Source organism: Rhinatrema bivittatum, chromosome 3 (genome assembly GCF_901001135.1).
Source record: "Rhinatrema bivittatum chromosome 3, aRhiBiv1.1, whole genome shotgun sequence".
In the NCBI taxonomy this organism is placed as follows: Eukaryota; Metazoa; Chordata; class Amphibia; order Gymnophiona; family Rhinatrematidae; genus Rhinatrema; species Rhinatrema bivittatum.
The window spans coordinates 253,184,363-253,201,465 of record NC_042617.1 but is presented as its reverse complement, the minus strand read 5'-3'; the positions used below and the strand labels follow the sequence as shown (position 1 = coordinate 253,201,465).

The following is a 17,103-nucleotide window of genomic DNA, read 5'->3' as shown; positions in this document are numbered from 1 at the left end:
TAATGACTGTTTGTTCATTAATGTTAATTTACATATTTTATTTTTATTTATTTACGATTTTTATATACCGATGTTCATTTCAAAAAGATATATCACATCGGTTTACAATAAGGTACAATAGGTAATTCACTATCCCCTAAAAGGGCTTACAATCTAAAATTTTTGTACCTGAGGCTAAGATATTACAAAAATAAAACCATCAAAATCAAAGTTCTTAACAATTAAGCAAAAGGTATAACAACGAGCATATTAAAGAAATAACACAAAGGGTTGCACGAAGGGGTGCTGGCTTGGCGCCTTTCAAACTGTCCGGCTCTGTTTGCGATGATGTCAGGGGAGGGGGCGGGTCTCAGAATCATGGCTTTCCCCACAGAAATCTCTTCTCAGTTTCAAAGGCAGTTTTTTTCAATTTTTTTTGTCTTTTTACCTTGGATGTTAGCTGTTACAAGGTGATCAGCACTGGTGGGTAGCCCTCCCCATCACAAGCGCCTTTTACATAATTTACATATGTCATCTTTTGTACATCGCTTAGTGTATTTTGCATGTAAGCGAACAACAAATTTTAATAAAGGTAAAAGAGACAGAGGGCTTAATGTTGTGCCAGCAGCAGTAGCAGAGAGGACTGCATCATTGGCCATATCGTGCTCCAGGCGCAACGTACCACAAGGGTAGTGGCAGGCACCAGATCTGCAGAGGCCTATGAGTACCATGTAGCAGAAGAATGAAAGGGGGGGGGGGGGAGCGGGAGAAAGGACATCAGCAGTGGTTTGGGGAATATGAGAGAACTAAAGACTGGAAACTTGGGGGAATGAGAGAGGTGACAGACTTAGGGGTAGATTTTATAATTTTGCGCAAGCGGATACTTTTGTTCGCGCACCAGGCGCGAACAAAAGTACGCTGGATTTTATAAGATACGCGTGTAGCCGCGCGTATCTTATAAAATCCGGGGTCGGCACGCGCAAGGGGGTGCACATTTGTGCAACCTGCGCGCGCCGAGCCCAGCGCGCGCTGCCTGTTCCCTCCGAGGCCGCTCCGATTTCGGAGCGGCCTCGGAGGGAACTTTCCTTCGCCCTGCCCCCACCTTCCCCTACCTAACCCACCCCCCCCCCGGCCCTATCTAAACCCCCCCCCCTTACCTTTGTTGCACGATTTACGCCTGCTAAAAGCAGACGTAAATCTGTGCGTGTCAGCGGGCTGCTGACGCACCATCACCCAACCCGGGGGCTGGTCCGGAAGCCTCGACCACGCCCCCGGGCCGGCACCACGCACCCGAAATGCCACGTCATTTAGGACACGCCCCCAACACGCCCCTTTTACAAAGCCCCGGGACTTGCGCGCGTCCCGGGGCTCTACGCACGCCGGCGGCCTATGCAAAATAGGCGCGCCGGCGCGCGAGGGCCCTGCACGCGTAAATCCGGCCAGATTTACGCGCGCAGGGCATTTAAAATCCGGCCCTTAGTGTGTGGGTGTCTGGGAGGGAGAGAAAAAGAATATCAGCACCAAGAGTGTATGAGAGAGGAGACTGGCTTAAGGGAAGGTTAGAGGGGATCATGTATGCATATGTAAAATGGGAGTGGTGCAAGGGATGGACTTGTATTTCATATGAACCAAAAATGGGAGACTGGACAGACAGCACCCAGTTTGAGGGTTGCAAGAAAGAGAAAGCGGACATGGTATGGAGAGGGGGAGAGAGTATGGAGATGTAAGGAAGCTGGACTGGTGCTGAGTCACCTCCCCTTCCGTCTCCTGCCTAATCCTGATCCTTTCTCCCTTCTCAGTCTGGATCCTCCCCTGAAGTGTTGAGTCTGTTAGTCTTCATTCTTTTACCCAACTAGAAAAGAAGAGTTGCTTATCTGTAACAGGTGTTCTCAGAGGACATCAGGATGTTAGACCTCACACATGGAAGACATCAGATGGAGCCCAATGCGGAAAACTTATGTCAAAGGTTTGTTTTTGGTTTTTTTTATATCATCTTTGTTTTCAGTACCAGCAAACAGGTGAGGTGACAGAAACATGTCTATTAGTACTCCTGCATCCAGTGAGCACCAATATAGAATAGAATAAACAACAATGTTAGAATTCTGACATTAATAATCAATACAGAAAAAGCTCTCATCACCACATGATGGATTATTTGTACACCAACCCAAAAATGTTTCCCAATGCCACCCAACCAACCCCCACCACTTACCCTAACTTGGAGCGACTGCCACTATCCGCCACTGCTATTGAATTAATATTGTGTCTAAACAACAACAGTAGTACCTAGGTATGGGATTTAACCTATCTTATCTTTCATATCTGCAGGTAACAGGAAAAAAAACGGCTCCCAAACACTGCGAACGCCAAGAAAAGAATTTGGCTGCAAGAGGTCTACAGATTTATATTCTAGTAAGAGTAAATCCAATATAGTCAGTTTCCACACATCCAGTGATGGGCTCTTCTGTTCAATCCACATTTTCAAAATACACTGTTTAGCCACCAGACAGCTTTTAACCAGTAGGAGTTTTCGGTTTCTTTGCAGGGTATCAGATTTATCTGAATGTACCAGGACACAAAACTGGCATGATCACTTAATGTTTCATATGGATAATGTCAAAATGGATATAGATAATGATGTCAGAAAGTCTCCAATTTCCTTCCAGAAGACTTGAATATAAGGACAACTCCATAAGCTATATATAAAAGTTGCATCAAGTTCACCACATTTTAGACATTCGCTAGATGACGAAATTCCAGTTTTAAATGCCTTAAGTGGCCAAAAGCACAACTGATGCAGGATTTTATATTGCATTTCTCGTAAAGCTATACCCTGGACTGCTTTGTTTGTAAGTGATGCGCATGCAAGAATATCCTCCGTGATTTCAAGCTCCAAGTCTTTACTCCAGACATCAGCAAGAGAGATTATGTTATAGACTGTGAAGTATGTAAGGAAGACCACGCTGCAGCTTGGCAGATATCGACGGGAGACAATAAACTAACCTCCACCCATGACACTGCCTGAGCCCTAACCTGAGTAGGCAACGGCTTTCCAGAATCCATATAAGCAGCTGTACCTCCCTCGGAGTCACCCGAAGGAACAGTTCCCAGCAAGACAAGGCCTGCAGCTCAGATATCCAATGCACAGAACATATAGGAACCAGGAACAGCCTTCAAAGTCAACAACCATAAGGAAAGGCTATGCAGTGGTCAGAAGGTAGGGACAACCAAAAGGTCCAACACCAAATTAAGACTCCACAATGGAACCGGTAACCTCAAGGGAGGTCTAATGTGCTTCACTCCCTTCAAAAAATGGGTGACATCAGGATGAGACGACAAAGAAACACCATTCACCAGGCCTCTGAAACAGGCAAGAGCCGCAACTTGCACCTTCATGGAATTAAGTCCAAGCCTTTATTCAATCCATACTGCAAAAAATCCAGAATGAGAGGGATCTTAACTGAACAAGAAAGAACATCCCACTCCTCACAACAGGCTTCAAAAATTCTCCAAACCCACACATAAGCCAAGGAAGTGGAGAACTTGCAAGAGTGGAGTAAAGTGGCAATCACCGCAGAGGAATAACCACACTTTAACAGGCCAGCCTTCTCAAGGGCCAAACCATAAGACAGAATTGAGTCGGATCCTCGTGAAGAACCGGTCCCTGCTGAAGCACATCTATATGTGGCGGAAGACGAAGGGGAGCCTCCACCAGGAGTCATCGCAAATCCACATACCAAGGACACCTAGGCCCGTCCGGCGCCACCAGGAGTATGAGCCCCCTGTAGCCTTTGATCTTGCAAATTATCCTGCTCAGCAAGAGCCATGGAAAGGCATAAAGCAATCTGTCTTCCATTCAGACCTATACAAGAGCATCTATTCTCAGGGACCATGGATCTCTCCTGCGACTGTAGAAGCAAGGAACCTTCGCATTTCGAGAAGTCGCCAGGTCTAGAAATGGAAGGCCCCAGCGATCCACAATCAGCTGAAATGCCTCTGCTGACAACACCCGCTCTCCTGGGTCCATACTCCCCATGCTGAGAAAGTTCGCTCTTATGTTATCTTTTCCTGCAATGTCAGAAGCCAAGATCATCTGCAGATGTCCTTCCGCCCATTCCATCAGCTTGTCTATTTCCTGCGACACTTACTGGCTCTTGGTTCCTCCCTGGCGAATGATATAGGCCACTGTCGTCGTGTTGTCAGACATCACACAAACAGCTTGATTCTGCAGCCTGTGGTTAAACTGCAAGCATGCCAGCCATACCGCCCGGGCCTCCAGGAGATTGATGTTGCAGCGGGACTATTCGACGTTTCAGAGTGACTGTTCATCATTCCAGCGTCCCTGGGCCGTTAACTCCAGAAAGTGAGCCCCCCAACCATGGAGACTCACATCTGTTGTGAGTAACAACCAGGCCTGAGAGGACAAAGGAACTCCCACTCTCAGATGATCCTCCTGCCACCACCATTGCAGGCGGGAGCAGATTTCCATCAGCAAGTGGAGCTGAACTGCATAATCATGAGACTGAGTGTTCCAAAAAGATAGCAGAGAGTGCTGAAGAGGACGCATATGCACCCTTGCCCATGGCACCACTTCCAGTGGCCCTACAGTTCCCCTTTAACCTGTATGGGACCAGGCATCTAGCCTAGTCCACCTTAAACTCTATATAGGAAGAGAGTTCTGTGAGTAAGACCCAGCTCAGCACGATAAGAGGTTGAGCTCAGCTGGGAATGAGGCCCCGCATCTCCCGGAGAAGGCAGCTCCAGATCCCTCTCTGTGTGAGGATGAAGCTGTGAGTACTTTGCTGGAGATAAGCAGTCTACATGAGATACTGTAAACACTGTTATAATAAAGTAGATTCTTTGTGAAAGAGGCTCGAATCCTGGGTGAAGTGTGTGTCTCTAACTGAAGTTGCTTAGCTATCCCACAGCATGGAACAGTCTCCCAGCAGAGGTGGTGGAGATAAGGATAGGACCTGAATTCAAGAAAGCATGGGTTAAGCACAGAGGATCTCTGAGGGAGAGGAAGGTATTGTAAAGCTGAGCGGGTGCTGTGAATGGCCAGATTGTATGGGCCAAATATTCTTTATCTGCCATCATATTCTGCGTTTATGGATTTCTTCTTGACCTTTCTGAATTAGATTGTACTGCTATTGTTCGGTACTGGCCACTGGTTTCAGCCCCAGCCCTTTGCCCAACCACACTTGATGCAGCCATATTGTTCATGAGTGCCAACTATCAGGACGTCCATTTCTGACTCACGTTTAAAATGAAATTCTAGATTTCATTGTGGGTTTTTTTTAGGTGATCTTTCAATAAGCCATCTTACTTCTTACATCTCTAAACTAATAACAACCACAACAAACTGATCTCTGTAAGTTGTTTCAACCCCTTAAAAGCAACAAAGTACAAATCAGGAAATTCTGAATCCTAGTATCTTTAAAGTTGCACTTTTTTAGGACTGGAGACCTGCAGAGTTTTAAATTTTGTACAGATCATACTCTAAGAACAATAAATATGCATTAGCTGATAACACTAATAATATCATTTAAGCACATACCAGCTAAATTCAACAAGGAACAGTATGACCCACCTTGGAACACCTTCATGATATGGCCAACTTTATCACTATTGTAACTGAAACTATTTTAATCACACCTTTCCTGCTCCTCTGGCTCACTGGTATAGTCATAGCCAAGTTGTTTTCTATGTCGCGGGTTAAGTTTTGTGTTTTACGAGAAAACTGTTTGTGTGTTCAGAACTAGTCGTTGGCTCTGCCCATAAACTGGCCGATCCACAGCTGTCAATGTTTAGTTGGACTTCATCCAGTTCTATTAATTGCTCAGCTGAAGAAGAATAAACTGGCATGGCTGCTACAAGCTACAGCACCAGAGAAAGAAAACATTCTCTTGGTATTGTGTATTTCTCCAAATCCAACTCTCCAAACAACTGTACTACTACTAGTCTAAAGAAACGTGCACAGGAAGCAATGCAGGGTTACAATTTTTTTTTTTTACCACAGAGATGCATATATGTACATGCCAGACATATGGCAGCAGAAAACTGGTTGAAGTAGCACATGTCTGAAAATGGGTAAGAATGGCATCAACCGTTAAAGGCTACAGCAGGTAAAACTGGAATCTTGATGACTGGCCACCATTTTGCGACATGCGCCAATTCAATCCTTCTTCCTGTGTTAGTCACCAAATCGGACAAGGCCTCTCGTTTTGAAGATTCCAGTTTCAGAAGATGACTCACTTCACTTGAAAAGTATGGGAGCTGGGTGAGGAAGTGCTGTTTAATGAGGGGTGGGGGGGGCGCTGTTTTTTCTCATGCAGCTCATATTTAATAAAAACACTGCAGAAAGGATAGAAATTAACTACTTGAATCCGCTTTCTTTCATTCTTTTTGTTATTTTGTAGATTGTTTGGGTAGCTTAAGTTTTTCGCATACAGCCTAGATATTTTGGATGCTAGTTGATGGGATGTGGCCTGCACTTTCTTAGCAGGTAAGCTTCTGGTTAAAATGAGAGCATAAGAAATGCTTATCATCTTGGCTCAGAACTGGGCAATCTAAGTTGCAAGTACCTGGCAGATTCCATAAAGCAGATTAAAAGAAAGAAAGTCAATAAACTTGGCTGGATTATTTTACCATCAATTTAAGCCATCTGGCACTGTAGCCCTCTTACTGTCTGGCCTAATAACCAGAGATGTACCAGCATTTTATCTGCGGACATGAGCAGTCTAGCCATAGTCTACACAACAGATCTGTCAGTTTAATGTATAAGGCTGCTGCACAATAACAGGATTTCTTATCATTTTAACAATAACTTCCATTTTGTGCATTTTAAAGCAGCAGTGATGCCTACATATATAAAATTTAAATAAATGGTAAGAGTCCTTAGGGGTAGATTTTTAAAGTTATGCGCAACCTGGCGCGAACAAATCTATGTCTGATTTTATAACATGCGTGTGCTGTCGCACGCATGTTATAAAATCCAGGGTCGACGCGCGCAGGGTGGTGCGCAATTGTGCAACCTGCACGCGCCGAGCCGAGCAGCCTGCCTCCGTTCCTGAAATCGGAGTGGCCTCGGAGGGAACTTTTTTCCGGCCCCCCCCCCCACCTTCCCCTCCCTAACCCACCCCCCCAGCCCTAACTAAATCCCCCCCCCCTACCTTTATTCAGAAAGTTACGCTTGCCTGAGGCAGGCATAAGTTGCACGCGCCGACCGGCTGCCGGCATGCCATTCCCTGGCCCAGGGGCTGGTTCGGAGACTTCAGCACGCCCACAGCCCCACCCCAGAACACCCCCAAATGCCGCGCCGCCCCCGACACACCCCCCGAACAAATCCCCGGGACTTACGCACATCCCGGGGCTTTGCGCACACCGGCGGCCTATGTAAAATAGGTGCGCCGGTGCGCAGGGCTTTTAAAATCTGCCCCTTAATGTGTAGCAAGGCAGTTGCAATGCCAAGCTTATTTACTTCTAACATTTTCCAGATTTGGATGAATTGCCTTGGAATCAAGAAAATAGCTAATAGGCCTGAAGTCTTTCTCTTTCTAATCCTCTTCTGAATGTCATGTGGCTGGCCAACAATTGGGTGCCATTTCAGCAGGGAGACCAACAGGGCTCCATCTCTTTTCTTGGTTCCCAATTAAGAAGAATCTCCACGATCAAAACTCAAGGTAGCCTACTGTTCCACCCAAGTAAAAGTACTCTCTGGGCATATATACTGAAACAGATTTTAACATAGAGCTGTTGGCAAGGAACGCTTTCATCCTTGTGGAAGCTTCCAATCAGCACAAAACTGATGTCAGAAAGTACTCCCTCCTTCATCCCATTTGTGGGAAATATGGGATTTTGTGACATCACTTGACTGCTCTGCTTTTGTAACAAAATGGGTGTTCTCACCTCTAGATGGTAAGATAGCACACAATGCATACATTTCTAGAGGAAAGGGGGGTACTTTTAATGGCCACATCATAAGACACATTGATTTCTGAGCATGGCGTTTCCTATTAATTCATTCATTTTTAGTTTCCTAGAACAGAATCTTTCTAGGAAAAACAGCCTTAGACACTTTGAGCCCGATATTTAGCACTGCTTAACTGGGTAAATAGGGACTAATCTGGCCAAGCAGCATCCTCTGAATATCTGGCTATGTTCAGCGGCCACCACTTAGCCAGATAAGAATTTATCCGGCTAAGTAGATAGCAAATGTTGCTTACCTGTAACAGATGTTCTCACAGGACAGCAGGATGTTAGTCCTCACATATGGGTGACATCACAGGATGGAGCCCAATCACAGAACACTTATCAAAGTTTCTAGAACTTTGACTGGCCCCTACTGGGCATGCCCAGATGGCACCAATCCTGCAGCCAGCAGGGGGTCCCTCTTCAGTCTTATTTAAAAGCTACAGGTAGTGCCGAAAAATAAAATAATAAAACGAACCCAACACCGCGGGGTGGCGGGCGGGTTTCGTGAGGACTAACATCCTGCTGTCCTGTGAGAACACCTGTTACAGGTAAGCAACATTTACTTTCTCACAGGATAAGCAGGATGGTAGTCCTCACATATGGGTGAGTACCGAGCTGAGGATGTCCTAACATGCACCAAATGTGCCCAAAGGCATGCAACAGGCACAACAACTGGGGTGGAATTTGGTTGAGGGCATCCTGAACCCCACCAGGCAGGCGGAAGGGTGTTGGTATGTTATGTCGTAAATAGGTTACGCAAGACAGACTGGCCGAAGATGGAATCTTGTCTTCCGGCTTTGTCTAAGCAATAGTGGGCTGTAAAAGTGCCAGAGGTAGTCTAGAAACTTTGGGATTGGACAGGTAAAAGGATCAAGGGCCTGAGAAGAGCACCATGACGTGAACCTGTTCCATTTGTAGGAATACGATTTTCTCATGGAAGGCTTCCGTGAAGCAATCAAGACATAGGAGACTGGATCAGAAAGGTTAAGCGGCTGAAGGATTAACCTTTCAACATCCATGCTATCAGGGACAGGGCCTGAAGATTGGGGTGGTGAAGGCACCCGTCGTTTTGAGTGATTAGAAGCGAGTCTGTTCCTAGAGGAATGTGCCTGCGAATGGAAAGATCCTGAAGAATTGGAAACCACACTTGGCAGGGCCAGTGGGGTGCTATCAGGATCATGGTTCCCTTGTCCTGACGTAACTTCACGAGAGTCTTCGAGAGAAGTGGAAGTGGAGGGAATGCGTATAGGGGAGCGGTTAACCATGATAGGGAGAACGCATCTCTTGTTGGATAATGTTGGCTGCGAGTGAGAGAGCAGAAATTGCCTACTTTGCAATTCTGGGGTGACGCAAAGAGGTCTATTTGAGGATAACCCCATTCTTGGAAGATGGAGTTCGCTACCAAGGGGTTTAGAGACCACTCGTATGGTTGGAAGTTGCAACTCAACTTGTCTGCCAACACGTTGTCCACTCCCGGCAAGTAGGTGGCCCTGAGGAACAGAGTGGGAGAGGGCCTCCGCCCATATCTGTGCAGCTTCCTGACACAGAAGGAAGGATCCTGTCCCTCCCTGCTTGTTGATGTACCACATGGCCCCCTGGTTGTCCGTCTGGATCAGGATGACATGATTGGACAGGCGATCCTGAAATACTCTGAGAGCGTATCGAATTGCTCGTAACTCCAGGAAATTTATTTGGTGTTTGGCTTCCTCTGGAGACCAGGAACCTTGGAACCTTGTGTCTGGAGATCGGCCACATGGGCTCCCCACCCGAAGTTGGAAGCATCAGTGGTTAGAGTTATTTGAGGGTTTGGCGCCCTGTAGAAGATTGATGTGATTCGTCCACCAGGCAAGAGACAGACGGAGTAAGTCGGTGACATGGACAATGGTTGACAGGGGTTGAAGGGACTATGTCCATTGTGACCTTAGAGTCCACTGCATGATCTCATGGCCATGCGGGCCATTGGTGTGACCTGAACTGAGGACGCCATGTGTCCTAGAAGGATAAGAAGACGATGAGCAGTCGAGCATTGAGACTGCAGCTGATGCACCAGGGACACGAGAGTGAGGGCTCGTTGTCGAGGCAGGAAAGCCTTTGCCTGTAAGGTGTCCAAGTCTGCCTCAATGAACGATAAGGTTTGAGATGGGACTAAGGAGGATTTGTTGTAATTGACGAGAAATCCGAGTGAAAGTAGAGTGTTAAAGGTGAGATGTAGGGATGACAAAGCGGATTGCTGAGTCGGAGCCCTGATTAACCAGTCATCCAGATAGGGGTAGACGTGAACACCTTGAGTCCTGAGGAAGGCGGCAACCACGACGAGGCATTTTGTAAAGACTCGTGGTGCAGATGCTAGGCCGAATGGAAGCACTCGGTATTGATAGTGCTTGGGGCCTACGAGAAACCTCATGGAGTTATCGCAATATGAGTGTATGCGTCCTGGAGGTCGAGAGAGCAGAGCCAGTCTCCTCTTTGAAGAAGAGGAAGCAGGGAGCATAAGGTTACCATCTTGAACTTTTCTCTCTGAAGGTACTTGTTGAGGGCTCGTAGATCCAAAATTGGATGAACGCCTCCCGATCTTTTGGGGATTAGAAAGTACCAGGAACAGAACCCGAGGCCTTGCTGAGGCAATGGTACTGGTTCTATTGCTCTGGACTGTAGGCCTCCTGCTCCAGAAGCAATGAATGGTCGGATGTTTCCACGTTATTAGAGGTGGGGAATCCGGAGGAATGGAGAGAAAGTTGAGATGATAGCCTTGGGTAATTATTGCTAGGACCCAGTGGTCCGAGGTAATTGATTGCCATATGTTGTTGAAATGGCACAAGCGGCCCCCCACTGGGACATATGGTAATGGAATCTGGCTGCTGTTCTCTATGCGAGAGTCAAAAACCAGAAGCAGGGCCCAGTTGGGAGGGGGGGCTGTCTGTGGCTTTTGCTTTCGGGTTTGACGGGATTGTGATCTGAGGAATGGTCTCGCAGAACGGCAGCTGGCTGCTGGCGGGTAGGACTTCTTTGGTCTATAAAGAGACTTTTTAGAGTCCTTCCAGAAAGGCTGTTTAGAAGGATAATCCGAAGGTATCAGAGAGGGCTGTCTGAGAGTCTCATGATGGTCCTTTAGTTCAGCCACTGTCTTTTGAATCTGCTCGCCAAAGAGATTGTCTCCTATGCAGGGGAGGTCGAACAAGCGCTCTTGCACTTCCGGACAAAGGTCTGAAGAATTGAGCCAAGCCCATCGTCTTGCTGAAATAGTGGCTGCAGATACTTTGGTTGCAGTGTTAAAGATATCATAACATGATCTAATCTCATGTTTGCCTGCCTCCAAACCCTTATTAAGTAGGGTGTGGAAGTTTTCTGGAAGTGACTGAGGCATGGAGGTTGTCAAGTCTTGTAGTTGCTTAAAAATGACCCTATTATATTGGGTCATATATAGTTGGTAAGCAGCAATTCTGAGGATCAGCATTGATGCTTGAAAGACTCAGCGACCAGTGGTATCCAAAAACTTCTGTTCCTTGCCAGGGGGGAAGGAAGTATGAGTTTGACCTTTTTGCTTTCTTTTGCACGGATTCAACCACCACAGACTGGTGATCCAACTGAGGCTTTTGAAAGCCTGGAGCTGACTGCACCAAATAGACAGAATCAGTTTTTCTGTGGACTGGTGCAATGGAGCCAGGATGTTACCAGTTCTTTTTGAGAAGGTCAAGAAGAAACATAGAAACATATAGAAACATAGAAACATAGAAACAGAAGTGATGGCAGAAGAAGACCAACGGCCCATCTAGTCTGCCCAGCAAGCTACGCAGTTTATCCATTTCCCCCCCCCCCTTTTTTTCTCCCTCCCACCCATCTCTATTGGCTTCCAGCACCCTCCGGCCCCAATTCCCTTCCACCCCTCCACCAATGCAGAGAGCAGCGCCATCCTAGTGAACATCCAGCTCAATCAGGGGTAGCAACCGCCGCAACCAGCAGGCCACACCCCTGCCCCTTACCCACCCCTGTTTTGTTTGCTTGTTTGCTTGGGATGGAGGTGATTTCCTTGGGCGTGTCCAGGAATTGAAGCAACTCCATCATTTGATGTCTGTCATCCTGTTCCGTCAGTAACTGGAAGGGGACTAATTCAGACATGTCCTTCACAAAATTTATGAAAGAAAGGTCCTCTGGAGGAGAACGCTTTCTACTTTCAGTGGGTGAAGGTGATGAAGGCAAATCATCGGTGTCTGGTGAAGAATCATCAGTCCACGTATCATAAGGATCAGCACCTGTCACTCTAGGAACTGTAGAGGGACAGGGTAGTTGGATACCTGAAGGTCCCGGTTTAGGCTCCGAAGGCATCGAAGGAATAACCGGAGGCACCGATGAAAGCAATGAAGGCCCTGGCGCAGGCATCGATGGCACTGGTAGATGGCTCGAAGGCGCCGATGGAGGTATCGGTATCGATCTTTATGGCTGAGGCAGAACTCCCGATGGAGGGATATGGAACGGTGTTTCTCCTCCCGATGATAAAGTCAGCGGGGAGGGCACCGGAGCCATCAGTGACCCGGGATCCATCGGTGGAAAAGCGGCAATAAGCGCTTCCATCCTCGATAGCAGCGGTGCCAATGCTGCTGGAATCGGGTCGGTGCTCGGTTCCACTATCGGTACCGATATCAGTGCCGGGGGAACCTGGAGTCAGTGCATTGTCTTTTCGATGGCCTCCTGAACCATCCGGTCCAGTTCTTCTTGGAGACCTGGAGAAAGCAGCCCCGGCTCCGGAACAGAAAAAGGAGGCAGAGGCATAGCCGGATGGACCATCATTAGAGGTGGAGTCGCGGCTCCCAACGCCCTGTCGGGTGAGGATTGCCTCGGTGACCCGGTCGCCGAAAAGGTCGGTACCTTTTCTGGACGGGGTTTCTTCGGCGGCGGCTCGGACAATGGCGAGGTCGATGGTTTTGATGCCTCGATGGTCCGAGACTTTCGGTGCTGATGGCGATGTTTCTCCTTACGATCCCCTCAGTCCTGAGGGGGAGAAGAGGGTGTCGAAGGCCGAGAAGTGATCGACGCCGGCGGTCACCGGTCGGTGGTCGATGCTGACGCGACGTTGACAGTGCCGGTTCAGATGACGTTGATGCAATGGACGGAGTCGGGGTTTGAGCACAGAAGAGAAGTCCCATCTTTTCCATTCTGGCCTTGCGACCTTTTAGTGTCATTAGGGCACATTTGGTGCAGGTCAAGACATCGTACTCTCGTCCAAGACACATTACACAGACTTTATGCGGGTCTGTAATGGACATGGTATGAGTACAGTCCGGACACCAACGGAACCCCGACGCCATGGCCATAGAAAAATCGAGCAGCGGTATGGTCGCCAGCCAGTAGGCCGCGAGAGCCATACTCAATGGTAATCGACGGAAAACGGGTAAAAACTTTCCGGAGTACCGCGGACTGAAAAAAGTTAACGGAAGGACCCCTGTGGGGCAATTTAACTTTAAATAATTCCGTGAGGAAAATTCCTGTCAGGAATCCTTGCAGAGCTCCTTAACCACGTGGCTACTGCTTCACAGAAAAAAGAAGACTGCTGGCTGCAGGGTTGGTGCCATGCTGGGCATGTTGAGTAGGGGCCAGTCAAAGTTCTAGAAACTTTGACAAAAGTGTTCCGTGACTGGGCTCCATCCTGTGATGTCACCCATGTGTGAGGACTACCATACTGCTTGTCCTGTGAGAAAGTTGGATATCTTGGGGGCAAGCAATGGATGGATTGAAGTGGGACAGCTTAACCAGCACCTACATTCAGCCTTAACTGGTTAGGTTAACTGAATAAGTTATCCAGATATAACTTATCCTGCTAACTAGAACCTATCCGATTATATTCAGAAGCATAGCTGTGCTGCTGAAAATCCCTTCTAAGTTATCCAGATACCTCTGAATACTGGACCCTCCACTTTTTTCCAATCATCTCCTCCTGTTTCTAGCAAACAGGAATTTTACAATGAATAAGAGCCACAGATGATTTAACAGAGTATGTCAAAGAGACACATAAAATGAGACTGTTTCGTGCTGTGCTGCTGTTCAGTTGTAGAAAATAAAAGAAAACAGAAAATAATAAAGAGGCTTGCTGAGGAGTTAAAGATAGTTAGCTGAAGGGGGGAACAAAAAATAGCACAGTCCTGTACAAATAACCCAAAAATCAAAATATAGAGTCTACCTTGCTTAGTTCTCTTAATTTGTTTTTGGCAGCGGTGGCATCCTCATGCTCAGCAGCAAGTTGCTTTTCCTTCTCCTCCAGCTGGCGTTTCAGAATAGTGACTGGGTCACCTTTTTGCGTAGCCTAAACAGAAAAAAAAACCCCCCAGAAAATGTTAGACCACCACATGTGTTACTCAAAGCTGGCCAAATCTTGCTAGCAATCAAAACTGGCTGAATTTATTACAATGGCTTTTTTTTTTTGTTGGAACAAACAGCACCCAGGCTCTGCATTACATCATCCATGCATTTAGACACAACAGTGAGGATGAGCCTTTGCAGAGTGAGAGTGCTGCCCATTACATCAAAGGAACCGTATTTTGTGGCATTCATACCGCACTGAAACAATAGCATAAAAGAAAGGATCTGAAAAACAAAATTCTAGAATCAAAATTCAAACAGGTTTTGGCACAAAAGGTTGGTAACATTAAAAGAAAGTCTAGCATATCCTGTGAAAAACAAACACACATTTAAGTGACTTTATGTCCCTGAAATGGAGATATTTTCTATACCTCCTATCTGGCAGTACAACTGAGATGGTGCCAGAGGAATACGAGTCCCTGATTGCAATTTGGGAGAATGCTGAAGATGGTGCTTGTGCACTTCCTCCATTACAATATGGGTTAATGCAATCAAACCCCAAGTCACAGCATTCTAAATTACAGGAACTGTACTCAAGTGTCCAATGTTTAATATCTAAATTCAAACCACTAGGGCTCCTCCACTGGATAAAGATTACAAAAACATAAGCTATTCAGGACAAGCCAAAATAAATGTGTTAAAACATGCTAAATTTAATAGCGCTACTTTAAAAAAAAGAGTCTTTTGGCTCAAGACAAACAATCTAAAATACCATATCAATGCCACAGTGTACATGTTAATTTCGTTTTTCTGAGATATCCTATGTACACAATCCCAATAAAAAAACATGATGGCACACATCAATGATAATGAAATGTAGGCATATCATCTGCAACCCTAGACAAAGTCAAAGTAACCCGTTAAATACTTTGGGCTGTAGCTTGCTAGATCCTTCTATGCAGGGTTGGCCCAGGGTGGGGGATAAAAAGGGCCCAGGCGTGAATCCACAGATGCGGTGCCTCCCCACTATAAGGTTAAAGAATGGGGGGCAGAGGGAACAAGAGGTCATCCCCTTGACCCAGAAGATGAAGCGCAAGGGGCAGGGAGAAGCCTCTCCAGTGGTAATTTTCTAAAAACAAAATAAATACATAAACGGTACTGGGTTGGGGCCAGGGGCGGCCTCCTCCTTCCAGTTAAGAAGCAAGTTCAAAAAGGTTCCAGGTCAGCAAACTGGTATGACCTGGAAGTAATGAGAACTATAATGCTAAATTAATTGGACTGGATGGGCCATATGTTTTTTTTCTGCCATCATGTTTCTCTTTTTCTATGACCTAGCAGAAAATCACCACTGGGTTTCTCCATACCTGAGGTACCTCCTAGCCTGCCAGAAGTGATGTCAAAGGCAATCCCACCAATTCAACCACCCTTAATCCCGACAAGGACAGTCCTCCTCCCCACCCTCATTCCTCAGTCCCCACTCTCCCTCTCCCCAACCCAATCTTAATCCCTGATTTCCAACTGCCCTCCCCCCAATCTGTGCATCCCCAGCTTGAAGGCTGTACCTCTCAGGAACCTTGCTCTCATCTGTCCCTCATCTCCCTCCCCTCTCCACAACACAGCCAGCAGGAGAATGGGGCTGGCAGTTCCCGCACTTCTAACCTGCTCCTACTGTCATTGGCTCCTCTTCCTCCTGTGCCTGCCAGATCAGCTGTTTGACCAATGGGGAAGGGAGAGGAAGCAGAAGCAGAAGGGTGTTAGAAGCACTGAACCTGCCAGCCCCACTCCCTTGTTGGTTGGGTTGCAGAGGGGTATAGCTCTCGCCTCCTTCGCTCCAGTGAGGTTCCCTGACAGAACCTTATCAGAAAGGAGCAGAGGCAGTGAGTATAGCCTAATGATGCAATACCAGGAATGGAGCTATGTAGTATGCAGTTTGCCCGAGTCATACCTCACACCCCCTCCCCCTTCCAAGGATGGCCCTGCTTCCAAATTGCAACCACAAATTTTGTCTAAGTATTGCTAATAAAGGAAGAACATTTTAACTTACTTTTCTGGGTCTGTCCCAAGAGCTTTATGCAACAGAACTAGGCCGGAGTTTATAAGAAAATGTTTTATTGAGATAAGTGACAGAGCGTACTGGTGTCATTGCCTTTCACTACTCAATAACCAAGGACAAATCCTGGCTTGGGTCCTATGGAAAATGATGGGCTCCTCCTAGCCTCTAGTGCCATTTGTCCATATTACACAGCTATCATACAATTCACAGTCTCTGTTCAGAGAGGTTCATTACTGGCAGATAAACTTGACCATATTTTACATCTTAAGGCAATTTGCCAGAGCTGTGCATGAGAATATTTAAAAAAAAAGAAAAATTATAAACTAGGTAAGTTGTTTGAGCAACAGCACAGTGGTCAGTGGGATCCACTCTAGTGAATGGAAAGTGACCAACGGAGTACCAGAGGGGTCAGTGCTAGGTCCAGTCCTCTTCAATAGCTCTATAAGTGACATCATGGAAGGGCTAGAAGGGAGGGTGCACCTGTTTGCAGATTTTCTGAAAATAAGCAAACAGAGTAGGCATACCCTAGGGGGATAGATAAAATGAAAGATGTCTTTAAAAATTGAAAGAACAGTCAAGAATTTGGCAAAAGCACTTTAATAATAATTTAAAAAAAGCAAAATCATGCCTTCGGTGTGCAGACACCCAAGGACTCAATACCATTTTGAGAGAAGAAAAACTAACAATAACCAAACAAGAACGAGACCAGGGGGTCATCATCTCAGATTACCTCAAACTAACCAGTCAGCGTCATAGAGCGGCTCAGAAAGCTAGTAACATATATATATGTGATGTAATAAAAAAAT

The 17,103-nt window shown here is 46.5% G+C and overlaps 1 protein-coding gene across 4 annotated transcripts in view; it reads right to left on the bottom strand.

Annotated features, from left to right (window-relative positions):
• RRBP1 (ribosome binding protein 1) overlaps nt 1-17,103 on the bottom strand; it is a 263,651-nt gene that overhangs the window by 152,080 nt on the left and 94,468 nt on the right. For all 4 annotated transcript variants that reach the window (XM_029594481.1, XM_029594479.1, XM_029594480.1 and 1 more), the window contains exon 4: nt 14,126-14,248. In XM_029594481.1, coding sequence (XP_029450341.1) covers nt 14,126-14,248 — 123 coding nt within the window. The remainder of the gene's footprint in view (nt 1-14,125; nt 14,249-17,103) is intronic.